Source organism: Oryza sativa, chromosome 7, assembly GCF_034140825.1.
Source record: "Oryza sativa Japonica Group chromosome 7, ASM3414082v1".
NCBI lineage: Eukaryota > Viridiplantae > Streptophyta > Magnoliopsida > Poales > Poaceae > Oryza > Oryza sativa.
In genome coordinates, this window is record NC_089041.1 from 28204767 (window position 1) to 28225360 (window position 20594).

Below are 20594 nucleotides of genomic sequence, written 5' to 3' on the forward strand. Positions count from 1 at the left end.
TTCTTCCTCTATGTTGTTTACGAAATCTGGTTCTTTTGGGGTTATAGTCGATGGTTCTCTCTTAGTTCCATCTCTACTGCAAAACTGGACATGAGAGTTTCTTCTCATCCAGCTCCTCGCGAATCAAATGAGAAAGTGTGCAAATTTCTCTAATTCCACAATATTCTAAAATATTACGGATAGATACACATTAATAGGAAAGGTTAGGGTTTTTAATATTGAATTTATTAAAATACTAAAATATATAGTCAAGAAAGAGGATCTAGAATATATCTAGATGTGTATGTTTATTTATCTATATTCTATATTTAATGTAATTCTTTTTTTTAATCTCCTTTTTTTATTTTACTCTTATTGAATCGCGGTAAAGTATTCTAATTCAATAAAAATTTCGCGGGCGAATATTTACTCTTTCCTGTCTTATTTGTTAATTCATAACCTTATCAAATAAGACAATTTTTTTGGTTTGTTCCGCCATCCCACCCAATGAAGTATTGGGATTCTTTTCAAGAAAATCCTATCCAGTCATAGGTTCTGTCGTTCCCACTGCTTCTCCTTTAATGGTTAGGTTTGAATCTCGCAATGGAGCTTCCAAAAAATTTCTTTCCGAGTCAATTTCTCAGTTTTATTAACTCGGGACTCTCTTTGTTATTCCTTGAAATTTTTATTTCTTGTTTCAATCAAATTACGATTTCGAATTCTCTGTTATTTTTATTATATTGATGCTTTATCACATTGCTTTTTATGATGTAATTCATAGACCATACATATTGGAATCCTATATCTTTCTTATTTCTCTTCCTTCTTTCTATCATCCTTCCTTTTATCTACATCCCCTTTAGTTTTGCTTCACAACTTAGAATCCTATTTTTTTTAAAGAAAAAATTGCAGTTGCTACACGTATATGATAGATTTACTCATTTATGATAGATGTATTTATTCATATAGTGACTGTTTCTTAGTTAGGATCTCGACAATACGAAGCAATAGGTTGGTTATTAGTTCATTTTCTATAATTACATAGTAGGGTTCATTCTATTTTTTTTAATCCCCTTTTTGAACCCTAAAAAAAAACTAACGAGTCACACACTAAGCATAGCAATTTTATTAAAAGATTTCTCAATTTTCATTAAATCTTATAGAAAGAGGTAGAATTTCTTCTTTTTTTCAGGGATTTTAGGGAAAATAAGGCTCTTGTCATTTTTTATTCTATTACTGAACAGAATGGGAAGACAGGGTTGGTTATTCTTCGTCTACGAATATCCAAATTTTAACTCCTAATACTCCATAGATAGTTCGAATTGGATAGCAGCAATAATCAATTTTAGCGCGAATTGTTTGGAGGGGAAGTCTACCTTTTTTGATGCATTCGGCACGCGCAATTTCTTTTCCCGCGAGACAGCCTGCAATTTTTACTTTTACTCCCTTTATATCTGTTTTTTTAGTTAATTCAATGGCTTTTTTCATTGCCTTTCGGAATGAAACTCTATTTTTTAATTGGAAAGCTATATATTCTGCAAGAATGTTAGGTTGTCTATAAGGTTCTTTCACTTTTTCGATCCCAATATTAAGTCTCTGGTTTACAGAATTAACTTCTTTTTGTAGATCTTTCTCTAATTCTTCGATTGCTCCTTTTTTCTTTAATAAATTGGGGAATCCAATATGGATTATGACGTGGATTGTATCGATTTCTTTTTGAATTTCTATATGTGTAATTACTTCGGAACTTGAGCCCGAGTCCATTTTTTTATTATGTGTAATTACTTCGAAACTTGAGTCTGCTTCTATTTTTCTATTCGAGCCCTTTTTCCTATTCTTTTGTATATAGTTCTTGATACAATTCCGTATTTTTTTTATCTTCCTGTAGACCTTCAGAATAATTTTTTGGTTGTGCGAACCAAAAGGAATGGTGATTTTGGGTTGTACCAAGTCTGAAACCAAGTGGATTTATTTTTTGTCCCATATTTTTCTATTCTATTTTTTTTACCGGGAATCAAATCTTAGATGGATCTAAAGATTATTTCGATTTCTTTACTATATTTAGTACAATTGTTATATGACACATGGTTTTTTTTATGGGAGAACTACGTCCTCGAGCCCGAGGTCTGAATTTATTCATAATAGTACTCCTACTGACTTCGGCTTTAGTGATGAATAAATTTGCTTTGTCGAAATCCCTATAATGAGTAGCATTTGCTGCTGCCGAATAAACCAACTTTAAGATAGGATAAGATGCTCGATAAGGCATGAGGTTCAATATCATAACAGTTTCTTCGTAGTAACGCCAACGAATCTCATCCAGAACTCTTTGTACTTTGAAAACGGACATGTGGATGCGTTTTTGTGCTTTGAAAACCCGTTCGAACTTAAGTAGACGATCGGTTGGTACTTTTCTTGCGAGTTTCCTTAGCCCACTCTTCTTCTTCTTTATCCTAGGGGTATACTTTACCAGTTTGAAACTTGTCATAAATAAGGTTATTCCCCGCTTACCTATTTCTTTTTTTTTATTTTGAATCTTTCTATTCTGAATTCAGTTAACGACGAGATTTAGTATCCTTTCTTACACTTTCATAACTCGTGAAATGCCGAGTTGGTACGAATTCCCCCAATTTGCGACCTACCATAGGATTTGTTATGTAAATAGGTATATGTTACTTTCCATTATGAATCGCGATTGTATGGCCAACCATTGCGGGTAGAATGCTGAGAAAGTTGGGCTGATCGTAGCCGTGCAATAACGATCGGACGGTGAATCCGAGAGCTCCCACCGCTTCGAGTCCGTACGCCGCCGCCGCGCCGGAGTTCGCCGTGCTCCCGGGCGGAGACAACCATGGCTGCTCCGCCTCGCCTCGCTCCCTCGCCGGCCGTGGCGCGAGCGGGGCAGCAGGGTAGGCGCCGCCGCCATCCACGCCGGAGAGAGAGAGAGAGAGAGAGGGAGGCGGAGAGGAGAGCCCCCGCCTCCCCTACGACGCTCCGCGGCGCGAGAATGCGAGATCGCGGCGGCTCCGCCATCGATCCCTCATCGTCGCTCGCCTGCTGCTGGCCCGCCCTTGCCGGCTAGGTGGCTGGCTGGCTGAATCCACAAGCAGCCATGATCGATCGGGTTGGTGGTGGAGGAATGGAGGATGGTTTTGGGTGCTCTCGGTGTTGGGACAGAGACAGGAGGAAGAAAATGGCTGGTTCACCGGGCCATCTGATCTGACGATTACTGGTATGTGTTCTACTTCCTGACAGAAAAAATGACCAAACATTAGGATCATGAGTTCGTTTTTCTGCTCTCTGGAGTCACTGCAAAGATGAACAATGAAAAAGAAAGCTCATGGATGGTCTATTTAGCTAGATTATGACATACGGAATCAATTCGATGTATGTACAAAATTCAGGTAGTCCTATGAGACCATCTAAACATGTTCTAGATTGTACCACCTCTGTTCCGAAATATAAGCATTTTTTGTTAGGAAGCTGGACAGAGGGACGTCTAGATATGTTGTTAGAAATGTTTATATTTTGGAACATATGGATTAGAATATAGTTTACCAGACATATATTGCTACGCTTATTTGACTGATCAAATAGTTTATCAACAAACTTTTAATACACTACTTAGCTCGGTAAAATGTACCCTTCTGTTTGACGAATAAAGATCTCTCTTTCGTCCTCCAAAAAGGGAGTGTGGAAGAAAAATGGAAAGGCTTAAAAACAAATACTGAAGAAAAGGTATAGAATTATAACATCCATGTGCCAGGTGTAGAATTAGGTTGAAGGGAAAGCCATGGCCCATGAAAAAGATATGCAAATGAAAAGTGAGTAATTAATACCAATGCTTCTTCTTTTCTCCCTTACTCCACAAATATGGGCAAACTTAATGCTGTTTTCTTGTGAGGCTGACACATCAATAAGGCTGCAAACTATTAAAACAAAGATTCATAAAAAAATATCTACTATAACATGACAAGAATCATTCATACACGAGGTCTCGATGAGTTTGCAAATCCAAATCACAATTTACAAAAATTATCCTTTTTCTTTATCCACCAGCTTCTGTTTAAAGTATTGAAATGTCTCCACATCATACCTGTTGTTATCAAGCAAAGGTAAACTCACAAAAGCAACAATCAATATCTGTTTTTTGAAATGCAATGAAGCTGATTATTGCTTGATACCTAAGCTTTGCTTGCTTTCAAATCAGCCGGACATGTTTGGCTGGGTAAAACAATACTTGTTGTAATAACCCATTGTATAAAATGGCATTCAGTACAACTGTCACTGTGGCTAAAATCTTTGAAGTTTGAAGAAGGGTTCTCAGATCACCAGTAAAGGAAAACTCTTGTGGGAAACAATGCTGATGCTTGATTCCATTTGCAGTTAAGATGCAGCAATGCTATTTTGAATGATAATGACGAGAAGTTCATGTTGAAAAAATTGGTTGATTTTCTGTCTACTCCAACTATCGTATTAGTATTCATTCCGAATTCCATTTAGAAATAAAACTTACATGAGTTAATTGAGTGAGAAATTAATTCTTCCCAAGGATCATATTTTTCTGCATTACAAGAAAACAGAAAGGATATAGTTTCTGTTAATTGCTGCAGAATAAAACAGGCATTTTTTTTCATATGCCCTGTTGCTCACTATGTTTGTCAAGTGGCAGTGGCTTCATTTTATATTCCCATTCTTAAAAGCTTAGCTTGATGGATTTGGTAAACCAAGAGGTCCTTCATGTGTCGGGAATGCAGAACCATGCCGCACTACATTTCAGCCCACGAGAAATATGGTATATTCTGGAAAAAAAGAACATAATGCCAACCAATCGATATTTTTATACCACGGGATCCTACCATTGTTCCCATTCCGTAATCGGGTCAAGTGAGAAAACTTCATGATGCATGAAATTGGATGTCTGCCGAAGTGTAGAGGATCTGCGAGGTTCCCTGTCCAACGTTGCCATGGTTCAATTCTTTCAACTTTGGGATGAACTGTTGCTCTTCAACCTCGGCAATGATCCTGACAAAATCAGATGGAAACCAGGTCCTGATGGTGCATTCTCTGTTTCCTCTGCCTATGATATGTTTTTTATGGCGAGGCAAAGCTACCCCTTCGGACAACACATTTGGCAGACCAACGCGCCATCTAGAGTACGATTCTTCTTCTGGCTGGCTGCAAGAGGAAGGTGTCAGACAGCAGATAATCTGGCGAAGAAGGGGTGGCCACATGAAGACAGCTGCGCACTTTGTATGCGCGAACAGGAAGACTGCCATCATCTATTTGTTACCTGCGAATTCTCTGGGAGAGTCTGGGAACTAATGCGTGCTTGGATCAGTGTCGACTTCCCGATCCCAGGTCAGATTGATTGCAGTCTAATCGATTGGTGGTTTGAAGCCAGGCGCTGTTTTCGGACGGGCTATAGGGAAATCTTCGATGCTGTCCTCATGTTAGTATGCTGGTTGATATGGAAGGAGCGCAATGCTCGGATTTTCGAGCAAAGGTTGCGTTCCCCTGAGCAATTGGTGGAAGACATCAAGGAGGAGATCAATGTCTGGAGGTCAGCAGCAGTTTTCAAAGAAGTGCAACACCAATAGCTTGTAATTGCAGTGCCCTTGGGCTTTTATTTTCTCGCTTGCTGGGTTAGTGGCTAGGCCTCTTTCCCTCTCGACAGCGTGCTGTCGTTGTAAGCGTTTTTACGTAACAAATTCCCCCTTTCTTAATGAAATTGGTCGACCGAATCTTTCGGCCGACCCGGCAAAAAAAAAAAAAGTGTTCAGGCAACATGGCGATCACTGCAGTTAGATTACTGTGTTGATGTTTGACTCTCAACTTTTGGTCAATGCTATAAAAATAATTCATTGCTCCTCACCCCCAAAAATCCCTCTTTGCTCTTTAAGTTGATCTTTATGTTAGTATTTGATGTGGTTTCGGATTTATTCTGGGTATGGTGGCTACAGCGACACAGCTACACTTATTTTTCCCTTTTGCAGCATTGGCTCTTTGTTTTGTTCGGATTGTGTTTAATTACATTTGGCTTTAAATTGGAACTGAATTATCTGTTTTCAGGGGGGTTGGAGTCTATAACATATTTGTTCCATAATCGAATGTCGGAACTACCTTATGCTTGACCAAATGCCAGATCCAATTACATGGCTTGTTCATATGCATTAGTTGTGTGTAATGCAACAAGAGAACTGTGCCTAGAAATTCTGGCGATCTTCAAGAGTAACAATGAACAACCTTGTCATAGCTACATCTATGGTTTTCCATATCCAGCTGCACTGCCTTGTTCACTATGCAGGATGGTACTCTCAGCACTACAATGTCCAGACATCATAATTTCACTACATGTCAACTGGGTTGTCAGTTGTCACATCATGTTTCCCTCTTGAGCTGTACCTTGAGCATTTTGCCACCTATCTGTGAGCCATTCATCCTCCTGATAGCAGCCTGAGCTGATGCTGGTGTGTCATAACTAACAAAGCCTGCACAGAAGAAGCACAGAACATGAATACCACACAGACTCTCATTGCAGTGACTATGCAAAATACAGAGTTGCAGTGCGGTTTACCGAAACATTTACTGACACCAGTAGCTCTGTCAATGAAAACCTTGGTACTCAAGATCCTACCAAATTCTTGAAATAGATTTGCCAGATCTTCATCACCGTATTCTTGAGGGATGTCATAGACAAATAAATTAGCCCTAGGAGGTCCTGAGGGTTGGCATAAGTAAAATGACCAATCAGCTAACGAACCATGGAAAATGCATCTTATATGACACAGTAAGCTTAAGTTTTACTAACCTTCAATCTTACTCCCTATCTTTGTGTTTGCTGCAGATGAGGCATGATTGCTATGACTGTTTGGTATGTTTACCTTACCATCAGAGAAATACTGTGGTGTATCTCCCACTAAGGCACCTGCATATGATACTGGGTAATGAAGACCTGACAAATCAGGGTAAGGAGGTTGTATGTATCCAGCAGATTGAATCAGGTTCGAAATTTTAGGATCTGTTCCTGGAAATATATTTGTGTTGAGTCCCTGGAGTAAATTTCCTTGATTGACATGTGGGTACATAGTGCTGTACAATGCCAATGGGTTCTTCGTGTGTCCATAATGCCCTGGTACCTGCAAAAATTTGTGTACAAACCTCAATTCATCTGGACACAATATAATTATACATTAAACAAGTAAAAAGAAGAAGAATGGCCCAGTGTAAAAGATGTGCCAAGGGCTAGGGTGGAAGAAATAGACAGACGTTAAAATGTTTTCCATAGCAATTTACAACATTATTATATGTTTGATCAAAAGAATTTATATTGCAATGAGTAATAAGTAGGATTGGTGCTTATATCCATGCATCAGGATTTGTGATTCTGATAGCAGAATCACAAGTGAAGTAGCATACAACATGAAGAATATCATCGAGTAAATAACTCTTAAAATAGGCTATAACCTATAAGAGCTCATTTAACACTACTATAGTCAAAGTTCTACTAGCAGGAATTTCAAGCAATCCTGTCCTTTGGAAATAAACATTTGAGGCAGTCCTTCACTAAAGAAGGAAAGATCGGGAACAACAGAAAAGATGGGCCAGTGTTCAAGGTGTTACCTCTAACGTTTTGGAATCACACTCATTAGGCTTATATTGCTTCTCGTCATGCTCTACAGGTAAGAGAGAATGCTGAATTGGCTGTATTGGATCATTATATGTAACTCGATTCTCTAATAAGTTCACCACGCTCTTGAGCTCAGTCACTAGCATCTCAAGTTTGTCGTTTGTCATCTTCATTAGATCTTTCAATTCTGGATCCGTTGTTCCTTCAGTCTGATAGTGACCATGTATAATTGATAGTATTAGAAAGAGGATGATTGCTACAGAAATAGCGGGGAGGGGTAAAGCTTGTTTTGTAGAGTACATATTTTTTTTAAAAGGAACATATAGCTCTAGTTTGTTGAATTTCTAGTATTGACTTGAACACTAGATAAATGAAATGTAGCTAGAGATCTTCATATGCATCCAGCTCAATATTAATCTGACGATTTTCTAAAGGCACACTTTTGCACCATGAGGTGAATCTTTTGTCTGCTCATATACTATCATACTCTAATGGGATACTATCCAAGCCCTGGCTTAGTTTATCTATAAAAAAAAAATGTGATTCGATAGCTAGCATAGTTCAGATAATAATAAATGAGAAGTTGAGAACAAAGGAAATATGTTTGAAGCTAGCTCCTCATGTCTTAATTCTATGAGTTATCTATAATGCAGGGATTTCAGTACCAGAAATGTACTCCCTACATTTCAAAATATAGGGTGTATTTTATTTTGTTATATTATAATAGAGTATGTTAGTCAAAGCCTTGTCCTAACGAAAACAAAATACACCCTATATTTTGAAATTGAGGGAGCCCAAGCATTCCTATATCTCCAGTTCCCATCATTTCTATGTCAGAATTTTGGTGGTTCTGTATTCGTTTGAGCAGTTGCAATTGATAAAATAATTCAGATGAAAGATCACCTTGTAATCCAATACATTATATGGAGGAAGAAAGCTCATCTGTGGTGCTCCAGATATTGATAGCAGCTGGGGGAAGAGATAAAATCTTAAGGGCTTAGAAGGTTGAGCCTGAGCTTTCTGTGCCTTTCTAGCTTGCTTTTCCCTTTCAGTGTCAGCCAACTTAACAACCAAAGTCGCACTTGAACCCTAAGTGGATGTCGTGAAGTTGTTAGAAAATTCAGTAAAGTTGCATTCCTTGTTTCTTCAGTAAAGATCAATTTGCTATGTTGTTTGCAGGAACAAAACCAATGTTGCAGGCTGGAGAGCTCTACACAGAAGATTCAGATAGGAGAAGGCTTACATTGAACACAACACGTGTGCCATTCAAAGCTTCAATGGCCGCTCTAGCATGTTCTTTGCTTCCAAATTCCAGGATAGCACAGGCTGCAGCTTTTTTGTTTATAACAAATCAAGGATGTGAGCACTAAAACCATTCATAGTATTTCAGATAACAAAAACGAGACGATCTGTAAGTTCTACTACCTTTTCTTGTTTTCTGTGGACTTCTCAGTACCTTCAGTTGTCTAATATTTCCGTACTGCGAAAACAATGCAGAAACTTCATTCTCCTTCACATCCCTTGGAAGCATGCCAATGAAAAGCTTCTGCTCTGCGGCTGCGAGTCAGGCAGCAACCGTTTCAGAGTACAACATCAGCAGGGTTGCAAGAGTGTCACAAGAAGAACAATGTCCCAAGTTATTTAGGAATTAGGACCAATTCTTCTTTGATTAGGAATCATCAGTACCAAATACATTGTATTGGGAAATTATACCTAATCGTTCCAGCTCGCCGTCCGCGTATTTTACCTGCATTGCCCTGGACGCCTGATTGAGGCGACAGGAACAGAATTTGTGTTATCAGAACTACAGAATTGACAATCATAGAGCACATATCATCTCATCGAATGTAGAAAAGTGTTAGTATATTTAATCCAGTCCTACTTTGCATCGCCATGATATAGAGACCGAGGTATTTATTCCATTATCTAAAAGAATCATAATTTTGGTATCTATTGCATATATGAAACTAGGATCTAGAAGTTATACTACATCAAATCCAATTCAATTAGCCTGCGTAAAATTGCGTAGGGGAGGTTGTCTTATCAGAACTACAGAATTGACAATCATAGAGCCCATATCTTGTCATTGGATTTCCTTTTTGATAAATAATCTCAGTGAAAACGAGCTTTTTCCTGTCTGATTCTACACAAATCACTAGGAACCAAAAAGAACATCCTTTTCCAATCTCCATGAACTGTTCCTGTCTCCATCCCCATCTTCAGAAAAAAAAATCACCAAATCAATCATGGATAGAAAGATACTTGCATTGCCCTGGATGCCTGATTAAGGAGACAGGAACAACATTTCTCTTATGAGAACAATCTCATTGAAATTTGACACATATTATCTCATTGAAATTTCTTTTTGATAAATATAGTCTCAATGAAAATGAACAATCCCTATATCTGATTCCACACCAATCATGCACGAGGCACATCTTTAGTCACAAAAAGGGAAAATAAAAATCCTTTACAATCTCCTTTTCCATCCCCGATTCCAGACAAGAATTCACCAAATCAATCAATCAATCATGAACAGAAATCATGATTTTTGTTGCCCCCACCCCAAATTGTATCCAATCTTGCAGGTGAATGCAAGTGAAGAACTTACTCCTGGGAGGGTGCACTTGTTGTGGTACGCGGCGATGGCCTTGTCTGCCTCCTCCCTCGACGAGCACACCACGAAGCAGCAACCTGCAAGAACCCAAATAAATTCCAAATTTTCATCATCTTCTTCTTCTGCTTCTCACACACGGGCAAGAGCAAATCAATGGCTCACCGCGGGAGGCGCCGGTGGCGCGGTCGCGGATGACGGTGGCGTCGTCGGCGCGTGCGGCGGCGCGGACCACGGCGAGGATGTCCTCCTCCGCCATGCTGCGTGGCACCTGGCCGACGAACAGCCGCACCCTCTCGCCGCCATCCTCCCCATCTCCGGCCATCGCCGCCGCGATCTGTGTCTCTCTCTCTCACGTTTCTTTCCTTTTCTGATGGCGCCTGTCCGTCCTCTCCTCGTTCTTGCCTGCGCCTTTTTGCTATCTCTGACGACGAGCACTAACCACTGACTGATTGTTTGATTGATTGATCAGTATCAGGGTCTCGATGAGTACAAGTTAATTAATCGATGAGTAGTACCACCAAGATCTTGATCTCGAGTAGGAGTAAATGTGATCGAATCATCATCTGATTGAGCGAAAAGCAGCAGCATTGAATGAGCAGTTTGGTCGAGATGGAGTGACGTCGCGAGCGATGGTTTGCTTTGATCTTTCTTTCTGGTCTTGCTCGCCTTTTTTTCTTTCTTTTTCTGCTGCAGCCTTTTGCATTGGCAGTTTCTCTCCTTTCATTTGCTTGAGGAGAAGCACAGAGAAGGAAAGAGTGAGGCGAGGAGGAGGAGGAGATGGTTTTGGACGGAAGCTGCAGTTCGTGCAAGTTTGGCATTAGAGCTCAGAGACTCTCACATGGCGGGACCAAGGCTCGTTTTTTTTTTCTTCACGACAAATTGAGATAATAATGGTTATTAGAATTAAAAGGGATTTTAATTTCGTCGAAGGGCATTTGGTCTAGTGGTATGATTCTCGCTTTGGGTGCGAGAGGTCCCGAGTTCGATTCTCGGAATGCCCCTTAATTTACTTTTTTTTTTTTTGTTTTTCTGAGCATGCATTTCCTGAAGTTTTTTTTATTCCTTTTCTTCCATGCATTCATTCCTTTTCTTTTTTCCTTTGTTCTTTTTGCATGCATTTGTTGAACACTAATCATCATCTTCCTTCTTCCTTTTTTCTGAGCATGCATTTCCTGAAGTTTCTTTTCCTTCTTCCATGCATTCCTTTTCTTTTTTTTCCCTTTTTTTCTTTATGCATATGCATTTGTTGAACATTAATCATCAACTTTCCTTCTGCTGGTTCATCCTTCGGGCAAATTAGCATTTCCTTTCTTTCTTGACACTGTATAATTGATGGCTAGTTCTCTCCCACCATATCCATATGATTTAATATCCTACTTTAATTATACAATAATGGCACCCACAATGGTTATCCATAGGCTCTCTACCAGAGATACATGTCAGCATATTTTCCTACTTGAAAGAGATTAAATGAAGAGAGAGAGCAAAGCTATCTATTAACCTGGAGATAATCTATAGAGAAAAACGAGGCAATGGATTAGAGAGCTATAGATACCCATGTAGACATACCATTGAAGTGGTTTACTATTAATCTAGTCTATTGCTGAGATGTACATGTTTTATAGATAGCACCTTACTTTACCATTGCGGGTGCTCTAGTAGCTCCGCAAATCCCACTTTAATATCCTTCAATGATTTCACCTTTCCTCCTCTTCCCCTATTACATCTTTCACCAGCACCAAACCCTAGCAGACGTTCTCTAGTACTTCCTCCGTTTCACAATGTAAGTCATTCTAGCATTTCCCACGTTCATATTCATTAATATCAATATGAACGTGGGAAATGCTAGAATGATTTATATTGTGAAACGGAGGGGTACTATTTCCTCAAATCTTGTTCCACAGCCCTACCGAGCTAGGTCACATGCAAACATCGTCATGTGCATAATGTCTTCAGTCTTCACATCATCATGGCCTCATGGGGCATTAGGACAGCCTTATTGCCAACATGTCTATTGGCAAGAATGCCACTGAAAATATCAGATTAAGCTTCCATAGTTTGTCCCAAAAATGCTTGTGTCTTTTGCATTTTTTCAAAAGCCGGGTAATATAATGAAAATTGGCAAATATTGCTACTGTGGACGAAGCAGACAGTCTGACCCCTCCCCTTCACGTCGCACCACTCAAATATGAATATCATGCTGCAGTGAGCTGAAGATCACTCTGGATTATTCTCACATGTGGATGCATGTAAAGCATGCAAAACCTTCAGATTTCAGACTAGACAGCGCATCAGATTTCAATCAGAGCATGTGTTTCGCTATGCAACCTGTACGTTCAGAACTTCAGACTCTTGAGTGACAGCATTCAGATTTCATTAGAGGCAGCAAGCGTTTCACTAATCACTATCCGAGTTTTGCGTTCCGTGATGAAGTTAGGCGTAGGTCTCATCAGATTATTTACTACTGAGTTTTTTTTTATTTTTGAAACTTTTTAATTTTTAAATTTAAAAATAAATCTTTTCAAAATTTATTTATAAGATCTAAACTTTTTGTCACTCTAATTGAATTGGCATAGCAAAACAACACTATCACGAGTGTTATTTTACCATGCCGGTATGACTGGCGTGACACCGTTATCTCGCTTTGTTTGGTGTGTTAGTATTGTTTTACCATGTCAAATGGGCTGGCGTGATTTAAATGTTCAGATTCTGAAAATAAGTTTTAGAACGGTATATTTTTTAATTAAAAATTTCAAAAAGAAAAGATCTACTACTGAATTGTTGAAACGTATTATACGCTCCATACTTCAGGAAGTATATAAACTTTTTTAAAATTCAGTAGTATACTTGTATTTATGGCCATACGTATGTGTTTTTCATGTCACAACTTTAATAACTTCTATTTAATAAATTTATATGTTTACGAAGTGACATATCACATATTTATCCATTTAATTAATTAATTTTTAAAAAAGAATTAACAGCTATTTAGATGAACGAGGGTTTAGAATACTTTTCCACGCAGATGGTGATACTATATATATTGAGTTGACTGTTCAATTTAACTCAAAAGCTAACATGATGAGTGAAGAGGAGCAGTTCAATTTATATTCCTAGCACTACTAATGCACACGGCCGCACGTCGGCGCCGGCGACAGATACCATCAAACCACACCGCGTTCCAACGAGGAGAGATCAGACCAGATATATATCTGATATTTATCTGCATGACTAGTATTCTCTCCCTTTTATATTATAAATCATTTGATTTTTTTTAAGTAAAATTTTGTTAAGCTCAATTAAGTTTATATTAAAATTTAGCAACATCAAAAATATTAAATTAGTTTTATCAAACGTAAGATTGAATTTATTTTGATAATATGTTTATTTTTTTACTTAGGAAAAAAAACCAAACAACTTATAATATAAAATGGAGAAGGTAGTATTTAAATACTCCTCCATGATATCACCCCTGGCTACTCATGGGCTATTATACTATTTGCCATGAGAAACGCTTCCAAGAAATTATATTCGAGTGAACTAACCAATCATGTTAACCTGTCATTATTATACTGATAATTTATTCTCAAATCATAGCTGCAAGAACTACGATCTCGCTGGTCGCTGCTATTATCTTTGGATTCGTCGTTTCTGGCATCTGTTACTACGAGTGGAATAAAATAAATACTAGTTTTTGCCAAGATAATCCAACGTCAACGTAACTACTGAGCCACTAGTGTTATAAATAATCAGCTTCGAGAATGGAGATGTAGTTTTTTTTTTACGAGGGAGAATCGAGATACAGTTCATAGCGCAGTGATAAATGGTGTGTGATTTTAACCTCGAGATCCCGTATTTAATTCCTAACATGCTCACAATTTTTCAAAAAAATGTTTGGAGGGATGTCTCTCATTTCAAATCTTTCTTTTTATTATAAATAATCAGCTTCTCTCCTTGAGCTACTCGCCGAGGCACACTTTGACTGACACTTCCATTGCAGAAGAAGCAGAAGAGACAGATCAAAGATCAAGATGTTCAGAGCATTGCAGATCGTCCTCAGGTATAGTTTTACATGATCCTAGCTGCAAATTAAAGCTTCATCGCTGTCAAGATCGCCTTGGATTAAGAACAAGAACAGCTTAATTACTTATATGTGTTTTTGTGCAATTTTATATATTTGTGTGTTGGGTGCAGGGGTAAGAGCCGAGGATTTGTCAGTCACTTCTCCTCCACGGCTTCAAATTCTGAAAGGTTGCAAACTTAATTTCAGCATCTATTTATGTTTGATTTTTTTTTTGTTCACTTTGTGTTTGGTTGCTTGCGGGTTGTGAATCATGGAGAAGCATTGCGCCGTGACGTTTGATTTTTATTTTTTTTTTGGTTTTTGATTTGCAGGTTGGCTGGGAAGGTGGCGGTGATCACCGGCGCGGCGAGCGGCATCGGCAAGGCGACCGCGGCGGAGTTCGTCAGGAATGGCGCCAAGGTCATCCTCGCCGACGTCCAGGACGACGTCGGCCGCGCCGTCGCCTCGGAGCTCGGCGCGGACGCGGCGTCGTACACCCGCTGCGACGTCACCGACGAGGCGCAGGTCGCGGCGGCCGTGGACCTCGCCGTGGCGCGGCACGGGCAGCTCGACGTCATGGTCAACAACGCCGGCATCGTGGGCTCCCTGTCGCGCCCCCCGCTCGGCGCCCTCGACCTCGCCGACTTCGACGCCGTCATGGCGGTGAACACGCGCGGCGTCCTCGCGGGCGTCAAGCACGCCGCGCGCGTCATGGCGCCGCGCCGCCGCGGCAGCATCATCTGCGTGGCGAGCGTCGCCGGGGTGCTCGGCAGCGTGACGCCGCACCCGTACAGCGTGTCCAAGGCCGCCGTGCTCGGCGCGGTCCGCGCCGCCGCCGGCGAGATGGCGCGCTCCGGCGTGCGCGTGAACGCCATCTCCCCCAACTACATCCCCACGCCGCTGGTGATGCGCATCATGGCGGAGTGGTACCCCGGGGCGAGCGCCGACGAGCACCGCCGCGTCGTGGAGCGGGAGATCAACGAGATGGAGGGCGCGACGCTGGAGCCCGAGGACATCGCGAGGGCGGCGGTGTACCTGGCCTCCGACGAGGCCAAGTACGTGAACGGCCACAACCTCGTCGTCGACGGCGGGTACACCGTCGGCAAGGCGCCCAACCTGCCGGCGCCGCCGCAATAATCAACACGAGAATCGGCGAACGAATAATGGCAACAATTATGCATTATTACTCCGCTAATGAACAAATCATATGCTTCTCGTTGTTTTTGCATCGATCAAATGCATTGTTGTGTTGGGATCAAATGCCTTTGTTTGGAGTGGATGAGGTTTTGGGCTTTTTGCCCACGACAAACAATGTCAAGAGATGCTGCTCCAAGTCTTCTTCTTTCTTTGTTTAATTAAATTTCACAAAACGAAAGATATATCAATCAAGTTATCACAAAACTATATATTTAAAATGGTGTATCAAAAAACTACAGAGTTAGCACTAAATTTACCATAAAATTACAAATTTAAGGTGAAATATCATAAAAATATAGATTTATTAATAAAGTTATCACAAAACAGCACATTTAGCTTTGTAATACTTTTATTATTAAATTTATAGTTTTGTGATACTTAGTCTTAAACTTATAGTTTTGTGATAATTTTATTTTTAAATATGTAGTTTTGTGATACATCACCTTAAATACGAAGTTTTGTGATAATTTGATCAAAATACCTGTATTTTGTGATTTTTTTTCTTGAAATGATTAAAGAAAGAAATGCTATTCCAAGTTTGCGACCCGTCGGTCACAATATCCAAAGCTCGCATGCAAATGCAGTCCAACAAGGTAAGCTAAGCTAGCTAGCGGGAAACTATTTTAACCGCTCGAGTAGATGTCCAACCGTTTATTGTATGTCATCTAAATGATTATAAAAAAATTAAAAAAAATATGAATAAGATAGATCAATATGTAATGTATCAATCCACAAACATGCATGTTAAAATTCAACTTCTACATACTATAACAAAAATAACAAACAAAACTCAAATTACTATATGTATATTTATAGTTAAATTTTTTATTTTTGTTACAACTTGTAGAAGTTGAATTTTAACTTGCATATTTGTGGAGTGATATATTACATATTGATCTATCTTGTTAATTTTTTTGAAAATTTTTTGTAACCATCTAGTTGACATGCAATAAACGGGTGGACATCTTTTCGAGCTATTAGAATCCATCTCCATAGCTAGCTCCAAAATCCGTACAGTGACGCGCAAAGTGAGAATAATTCAACTTGTTAGGATTTAGGAATCAGTCTACCCAAATTTAAATTCTAAATTTTACATGGGTGCTCGTATTTAAGAGTAATTATCACAAGGATTTAAATCCTAAATTTGACATAGATGCTCGCATTTGTGACTTATTATAAAAAAATCCGTATATTCTATTACACAACAATTATTTTATTAAAATAGATGGGTACCCCACGCATTGCTATCGAAGAATTATATGGTAAAATAGTAGATATGAGTTATGAAATTTTATTTCTTACTTACTATATCATTTTCTTTAATGTGCTTATATATTTAGCACTTATCTAAAGATTATAAATGACTGTGTTGTTACTATCTTTTGGGGAGAAGAGATGCAATTGCCCCGTTGATAAAACTATTCAAAGACGAAAAACAATTAAGATGATGTGGCTTCATTAGAGAGGAGAGAATTAGCATTATCTATACTTGGTGCAGATAAACTTTATAGATATATAGGATTCACGCACGTGACAGTACACTAAGGTTGTGTTCCGTTTCAGGGGATGAGAGCTAATCCCTCCCGCACGAAAAAAGGAGCGATCCATTAGCGCGTGATTAATTAAGTACAAAAAAAAACTAGGAAACGGGATTCCGTTCAACGGGATAACCTACATACATGCAGTGGCTTACATGGAGAGATCAACCCAGCTCTATACAAAAGGCAAGGGCCCACATGCATGTCCTATCCTTTTTTCTCATCCATCCATGCAGCTTATGGGTCCACGTGCATGTGCGTACATGCTTGACGTTTTGCTCCTGCATGTACGGTGCCCACATGACTTTGGCAAAGAGGTCGATCAATTCCATGCAGTAATTAATCATCAATAGTGAATACACTTATTAGATCATTAGTACAGAAATATAATCCCTCATACCTAATATGTATTATAACTTAAAAAAATATAGTGCAAAAAATGGTTCCTTGGATCCGATACCTACATATATCGTAACTGATATCTCATAAGTATCATCACTAGTACCCATGTATCATCACCAATACCTGATAGGTATCATCACTAGTACCAGATAGGTATCGTCAATGGTACCCATGTATCATTACCGGTACCTACATGTATCATCATCGGTACCTCACAGGTATCATCACTAATACCAGACAAGTATCGTTATTGGTACCCATGTATCATCACCGATACATGACATGTATCATCAATTGGTACCTATATGTATCTTCACCGATACCTTACAAGTATCATCACCGGTACCTACATGTATTATCATCGATACTGGGTATCGACCAACCGATATTGTTACAACTGATATTATAGGTACCATCGAGATACTTGGTACCTATATCAGCATGATTCCCATATGTACCAGATTTGGGACTGGATATCGGGTATTTGGCTATCAAGTACCTTGTACCTAGATTGGTCTGATACCTATAGGTACCATACCTAGTACTAGGTATCAGGGTACATAAGGTATCATATACCTAATACCAGCTGAGTATCGGGTACTAGGTACCTGGTACCTGAATTGATGTTGAACGATACCTGTTGGTATTGGGCCTGGTATCAGATATTAGCTTTAGTATCAGATTCCAACTCACATGCCACGTCACATGCATGCAACTAGTAACACAGCCACGTCACATGCATGCATGTAGCTAGCAACACAGCCACGAGTAATCAATAGAACGCTCCTGAGAGGAAGCAGGTGGCAGGGCCCCCTAGCGACGCGGAAGGGTATCTCGTTCCCACGGGATCCCGTGGTCTAGCTATCCTCATTAAGTATTAGCTATTTTTTTTAATTTGATTTGATTAAGCAATTTTCGTATAGAAACTTTTTGCAAAAAACATACCGTTGGGAAAAGGGGTGCCTCAAGAGTCCGGGTTGGTAACTCTTGCCTCCAGCATAGAAAACGGAGCGATCCATTAGCGCGTGATTAATTAAGTATTAGCTATTTTTTTAAAAAATGAATAATATGATTTTTTAAACAACTTTCGTATATAAACTTTTTTTTTTAAAGAAACACACCGAAATAGCAGCTTAAAATGTGTGCGCGCGGAAATCGAGACGGGGAGTTCCGAACCTGCACTCTCGAACGCAGCCAAGTATGCATATTTTTGGCCCGCCAGGCCACGTGCTGTGTTTTCTTTCTTTTTCCCCCAAAATTTATTCCTTTTTAATTACACAGGCCAGTCGTCTTCTTCGTCATCCTCGATCAGCGAGAGAATATAATTTGCTTCTCTCTCTCTATCGCTCGCGGTTGCTCAGGCAAGCTGAGAGCTTAATTCAGAGGCATCATGTTCACAGCGATGCATCGCATCCTCAGCAGGTATGGCGGATTCTTGTAGCTGTTCTCCGATTCGGATTTCAGAGGAGCAGCCAGCTCAGTGTGACAGTGTGAAGCTTACTGTGGAAACAAATGGCCAAATAATTGGGGTTGGTTGTTGTAATGCAGGGGGAGGAGGACACCTGCAGCTTCGTCTTCCTCCGTCACTGCCTTCGCCACCGCCTCCGATTCACAGAGGTGATTTGATCGATTCATCTTGGAGTTGCATTGAGCCATTGGTTGGGGACGCTGATTTCATCTTCTTGATTGCGAATCGGGGATGGATGTGAATGTGATTTGCGGGTCTGTAGGTTGGCCGGGAAGGTCGCCGTCATCACCGGCGGCGCCAGCGGCATCGGCAGGGCGACGGCGGAGGAGTTCGTCAGGAATGGCGCCAAGGTCATCCTCGCCGATGTGCAGGACGACCTGGGACACGCCGTCGCCGCGGAGCTCGGCGCGGACGCGGCGTCGTACGCGCGCTGCGACGTCACCGACGAGGCGCAGGTCGCGGCCGCCGTGGACCTCGCCGTGGCACGGCACGGGCGTCTCGACGTCGTCTTCAACAACGCCGGCATCCCCGGTGACCTCACGCCGACCCCCGTGGGCGCGCTGGACCTCGCTGACTTCGACCGCGTGATGGCGGTGAACACCAGGGCGGTGGTGGCGGGCGTCAAGCACGCCGCGCGCGTCATGGTGCCGCGCCGCCGCGGCAGCATCATCTGCACGGCGAGCACGGCGGGGGTGATCGGTGGCGTGGCGGTCCCGCACTACAGCGTGTCCAAGGCCGCGGTGCTCGGGCTGGTGCGCGCCGTGGCGGGCGAGATGGCGCGCTCCGGCGTGCGCGTGAACGCCATCTCCCCCAACTACATCTGGACGCCCATGGCGGCGGTCGCCTTCGCAAGGTGGTACCCCAGCCGGAGCGCCGACGACCACCGCCGGATCGTGGAGAATGACATAAACGAGATGGATGGCGTGACACTGGAGGCCGAGGACGTGGCAAGGGCGGCGGTGTTCCTCGCCTCCGACGAGGCTAAGTACGTGAACGGGCACAACCTCGTTGTCGACGGCGGGTACACCGTCGGCAAGGTGCCCAACATGCCGGTCCCAGATGGCCATTGATAATGTACCACGGTTGATGAATAATAATGTTGGTGATGTGTACACAATTCGTAGTATTAACTCTGTTTCATACTGTAAGTTCGTTTGGACTCTTTTTAATCAAACTTCTTTATGTTTAATTAAATTTATAAAAGAAAATTAGCAACATTTACACCATTAAATTAGTTTCATTAAATAAAAACATTAAATATATTTTGATAATATATATATTTTGTATTAAAAATCTTGCTACATTTTTCTATAAATTTTGTCAAATTTAAAAATTTTGAATAGAAAAAAATCAAAGCGACTTATATAATACTCCATATGAAGCAGAGGGAGTATATTGTGCCAATCAGATTCGTGTTATGATTACAATGACATTTATGTTTAGAAGAAAAAAAAAGGGGCTGTTTATATATCATGTGACAGAAAATTCCACCTCCTATCATTCGAATTTTGGACCATTGGATGTGCTTCAAGATTCGTGCAGACCTTTTAACTTAACTCGTCTCCTCCTCCCCCGGTTCCAGATCGCGCCGCCACCCTCTTCCTCCCATCCCACGCGCGATCCACCACCGCCACCACCGCCACCGCCCCACCGCGCCGCCGCCAGCCTCGCCAGCTGGCCGGAAAAGGTCAACGGCACCG

General features: G+C 40.9%; 3 protein-coding genes, 1 long non-coding RNA gene and 1 other non-coding gene across 9 annotated transcripts; 4 read left to right on the forward strand and 1 right to left on the reverse strand.

Annotated features, from left to right (window-relative positions):
* Nucleotides 1–6090: 6090 nt before the first annotated feature.
* On the reverse strand, nucleotides 6091–10999 carry LOC4344194 (RNA-binding protein BRN1). 4 transcript variants are annotated; one of them, XM_026027126.2, is made up of 11 exons: nucleotides 10742–10906; nucleotides 10389–10671; nucleotides 10221–10303; nucleotides 9323–9374; nucleotides 9035–9166; nucleotides 8853–8941; nucleotides 8513–8698; nucleotides 7603–7818; nucleotides 6791–7118; nucleotides 6557–6700; nucleotides 6091–6470 (listed from the first exon to the last, which is right to left on the reverse strand). In XM_026027126.2, the coding sequence occupies exons 2-11, from the start codon at nucleotides 10546–10548 to the stop codon at nucleotides 6361–6363; spliced, it is 1500 nt and encodes a 499-aa protein (XP_025882911.1). In that variant the 5' UTR covers nucleotides 10549–10671; nucleotides 10742–10906; the 3' UTR covers nucleotides 6091–6360. The 4 variants fall into 4 exon arrangements, with proteins under 4 accessions (XP_025882911.1, XP_066168296.1, XP_066168297.1 ...); XM_066312199.1 differs by having other exon boundaries at nucleotides 8853–8935; nucleotides 10742–10881; XM_066312200.1 differs by lacking the exon at nucleotides 7603–7818 and having other exon boundaries at nucleotides 8853–8935; nucleotides 10389–10999.
* On the forward strand, nucleotides 8673–9562 carry LOC107281762 (uncharacterized). Its single transcript, XR_001547606.2, has 2 exons — nucleotides 8673–9020; nucleotides 9107–9562. It is a non-coding gene; the product is annotated as an uncharacterized lncRNA (long non-coding RNA).
* Nucleotides 11000–11155: 156 nt separating the features above from the next.
* On the forward strand, nucleotides 11156–11227 carry TRNAP-UGG (transfer RNA proline (anticodon UGG)). Its single transcript has one exon. It is a non-coding gene; the product is annotated as a tRNA-Pro (tRNA).
* A 2786-nt stretch (nucleotides 11228–14013) lies between these two features.
* Nucleotides 14014–15622, forward strand: LOC4344196 (momilactone A synthase-like). Of its 2 annotated transcripts, XM_026027127.2 has the most exons (4): nucleotides 14014–14052; nucleotides 14227–14286; nucleotides 14421–14477; nucleotides 14622–15622. In XM_026027127.2, the coding sequence occupies exons 2-4, from the start codon at nucleotides 14258–14260 to the stop codon at nucleotides 15424–15426; spliced, it is 891 nt and encodes a 296-aa protein (XP_025882912.1). In that variant the 5' UTR covers nucleotides 14014–14052; nucleotides 14227–14257; the 3' UTR covers nucleotides 15427–15622. The 2 variants fall into 2 exon arrangements, with proteins under 2 accessions (XP_025882912.1, XP_015646759.1); XM_015791273.3 differs by lacking the exon at nucleotides 14014–14052 and having other exon boundaries at nucleotides 14076–14286.
* A 3065-nt stretch (nucleotides 15623–18687) lies between these two features.
* Nucleotides 18688–20088, forward strand: LOC4344197 (momilactone A synthase-like). The gene is made up of 3 exons (XM_015791271.3): nucleotides 18688–18848; nucleotides 18975–19043; nucleotides 19157–20088. The coding sequence occupies exons 1-3, from the start codon at nucleotides 18817–18819 to the stop codon at nucleotides 19962–19964; spliced, it is 909 nt and encodes a 302-aa protein (XP_015646757.1). The 5' UTR covers nucleotides 18688–18816; the 3' UTR covers nucleotides 19965–20088.
* Nucleotides 20089–20594: the final 506 nt, after the last annotated feature.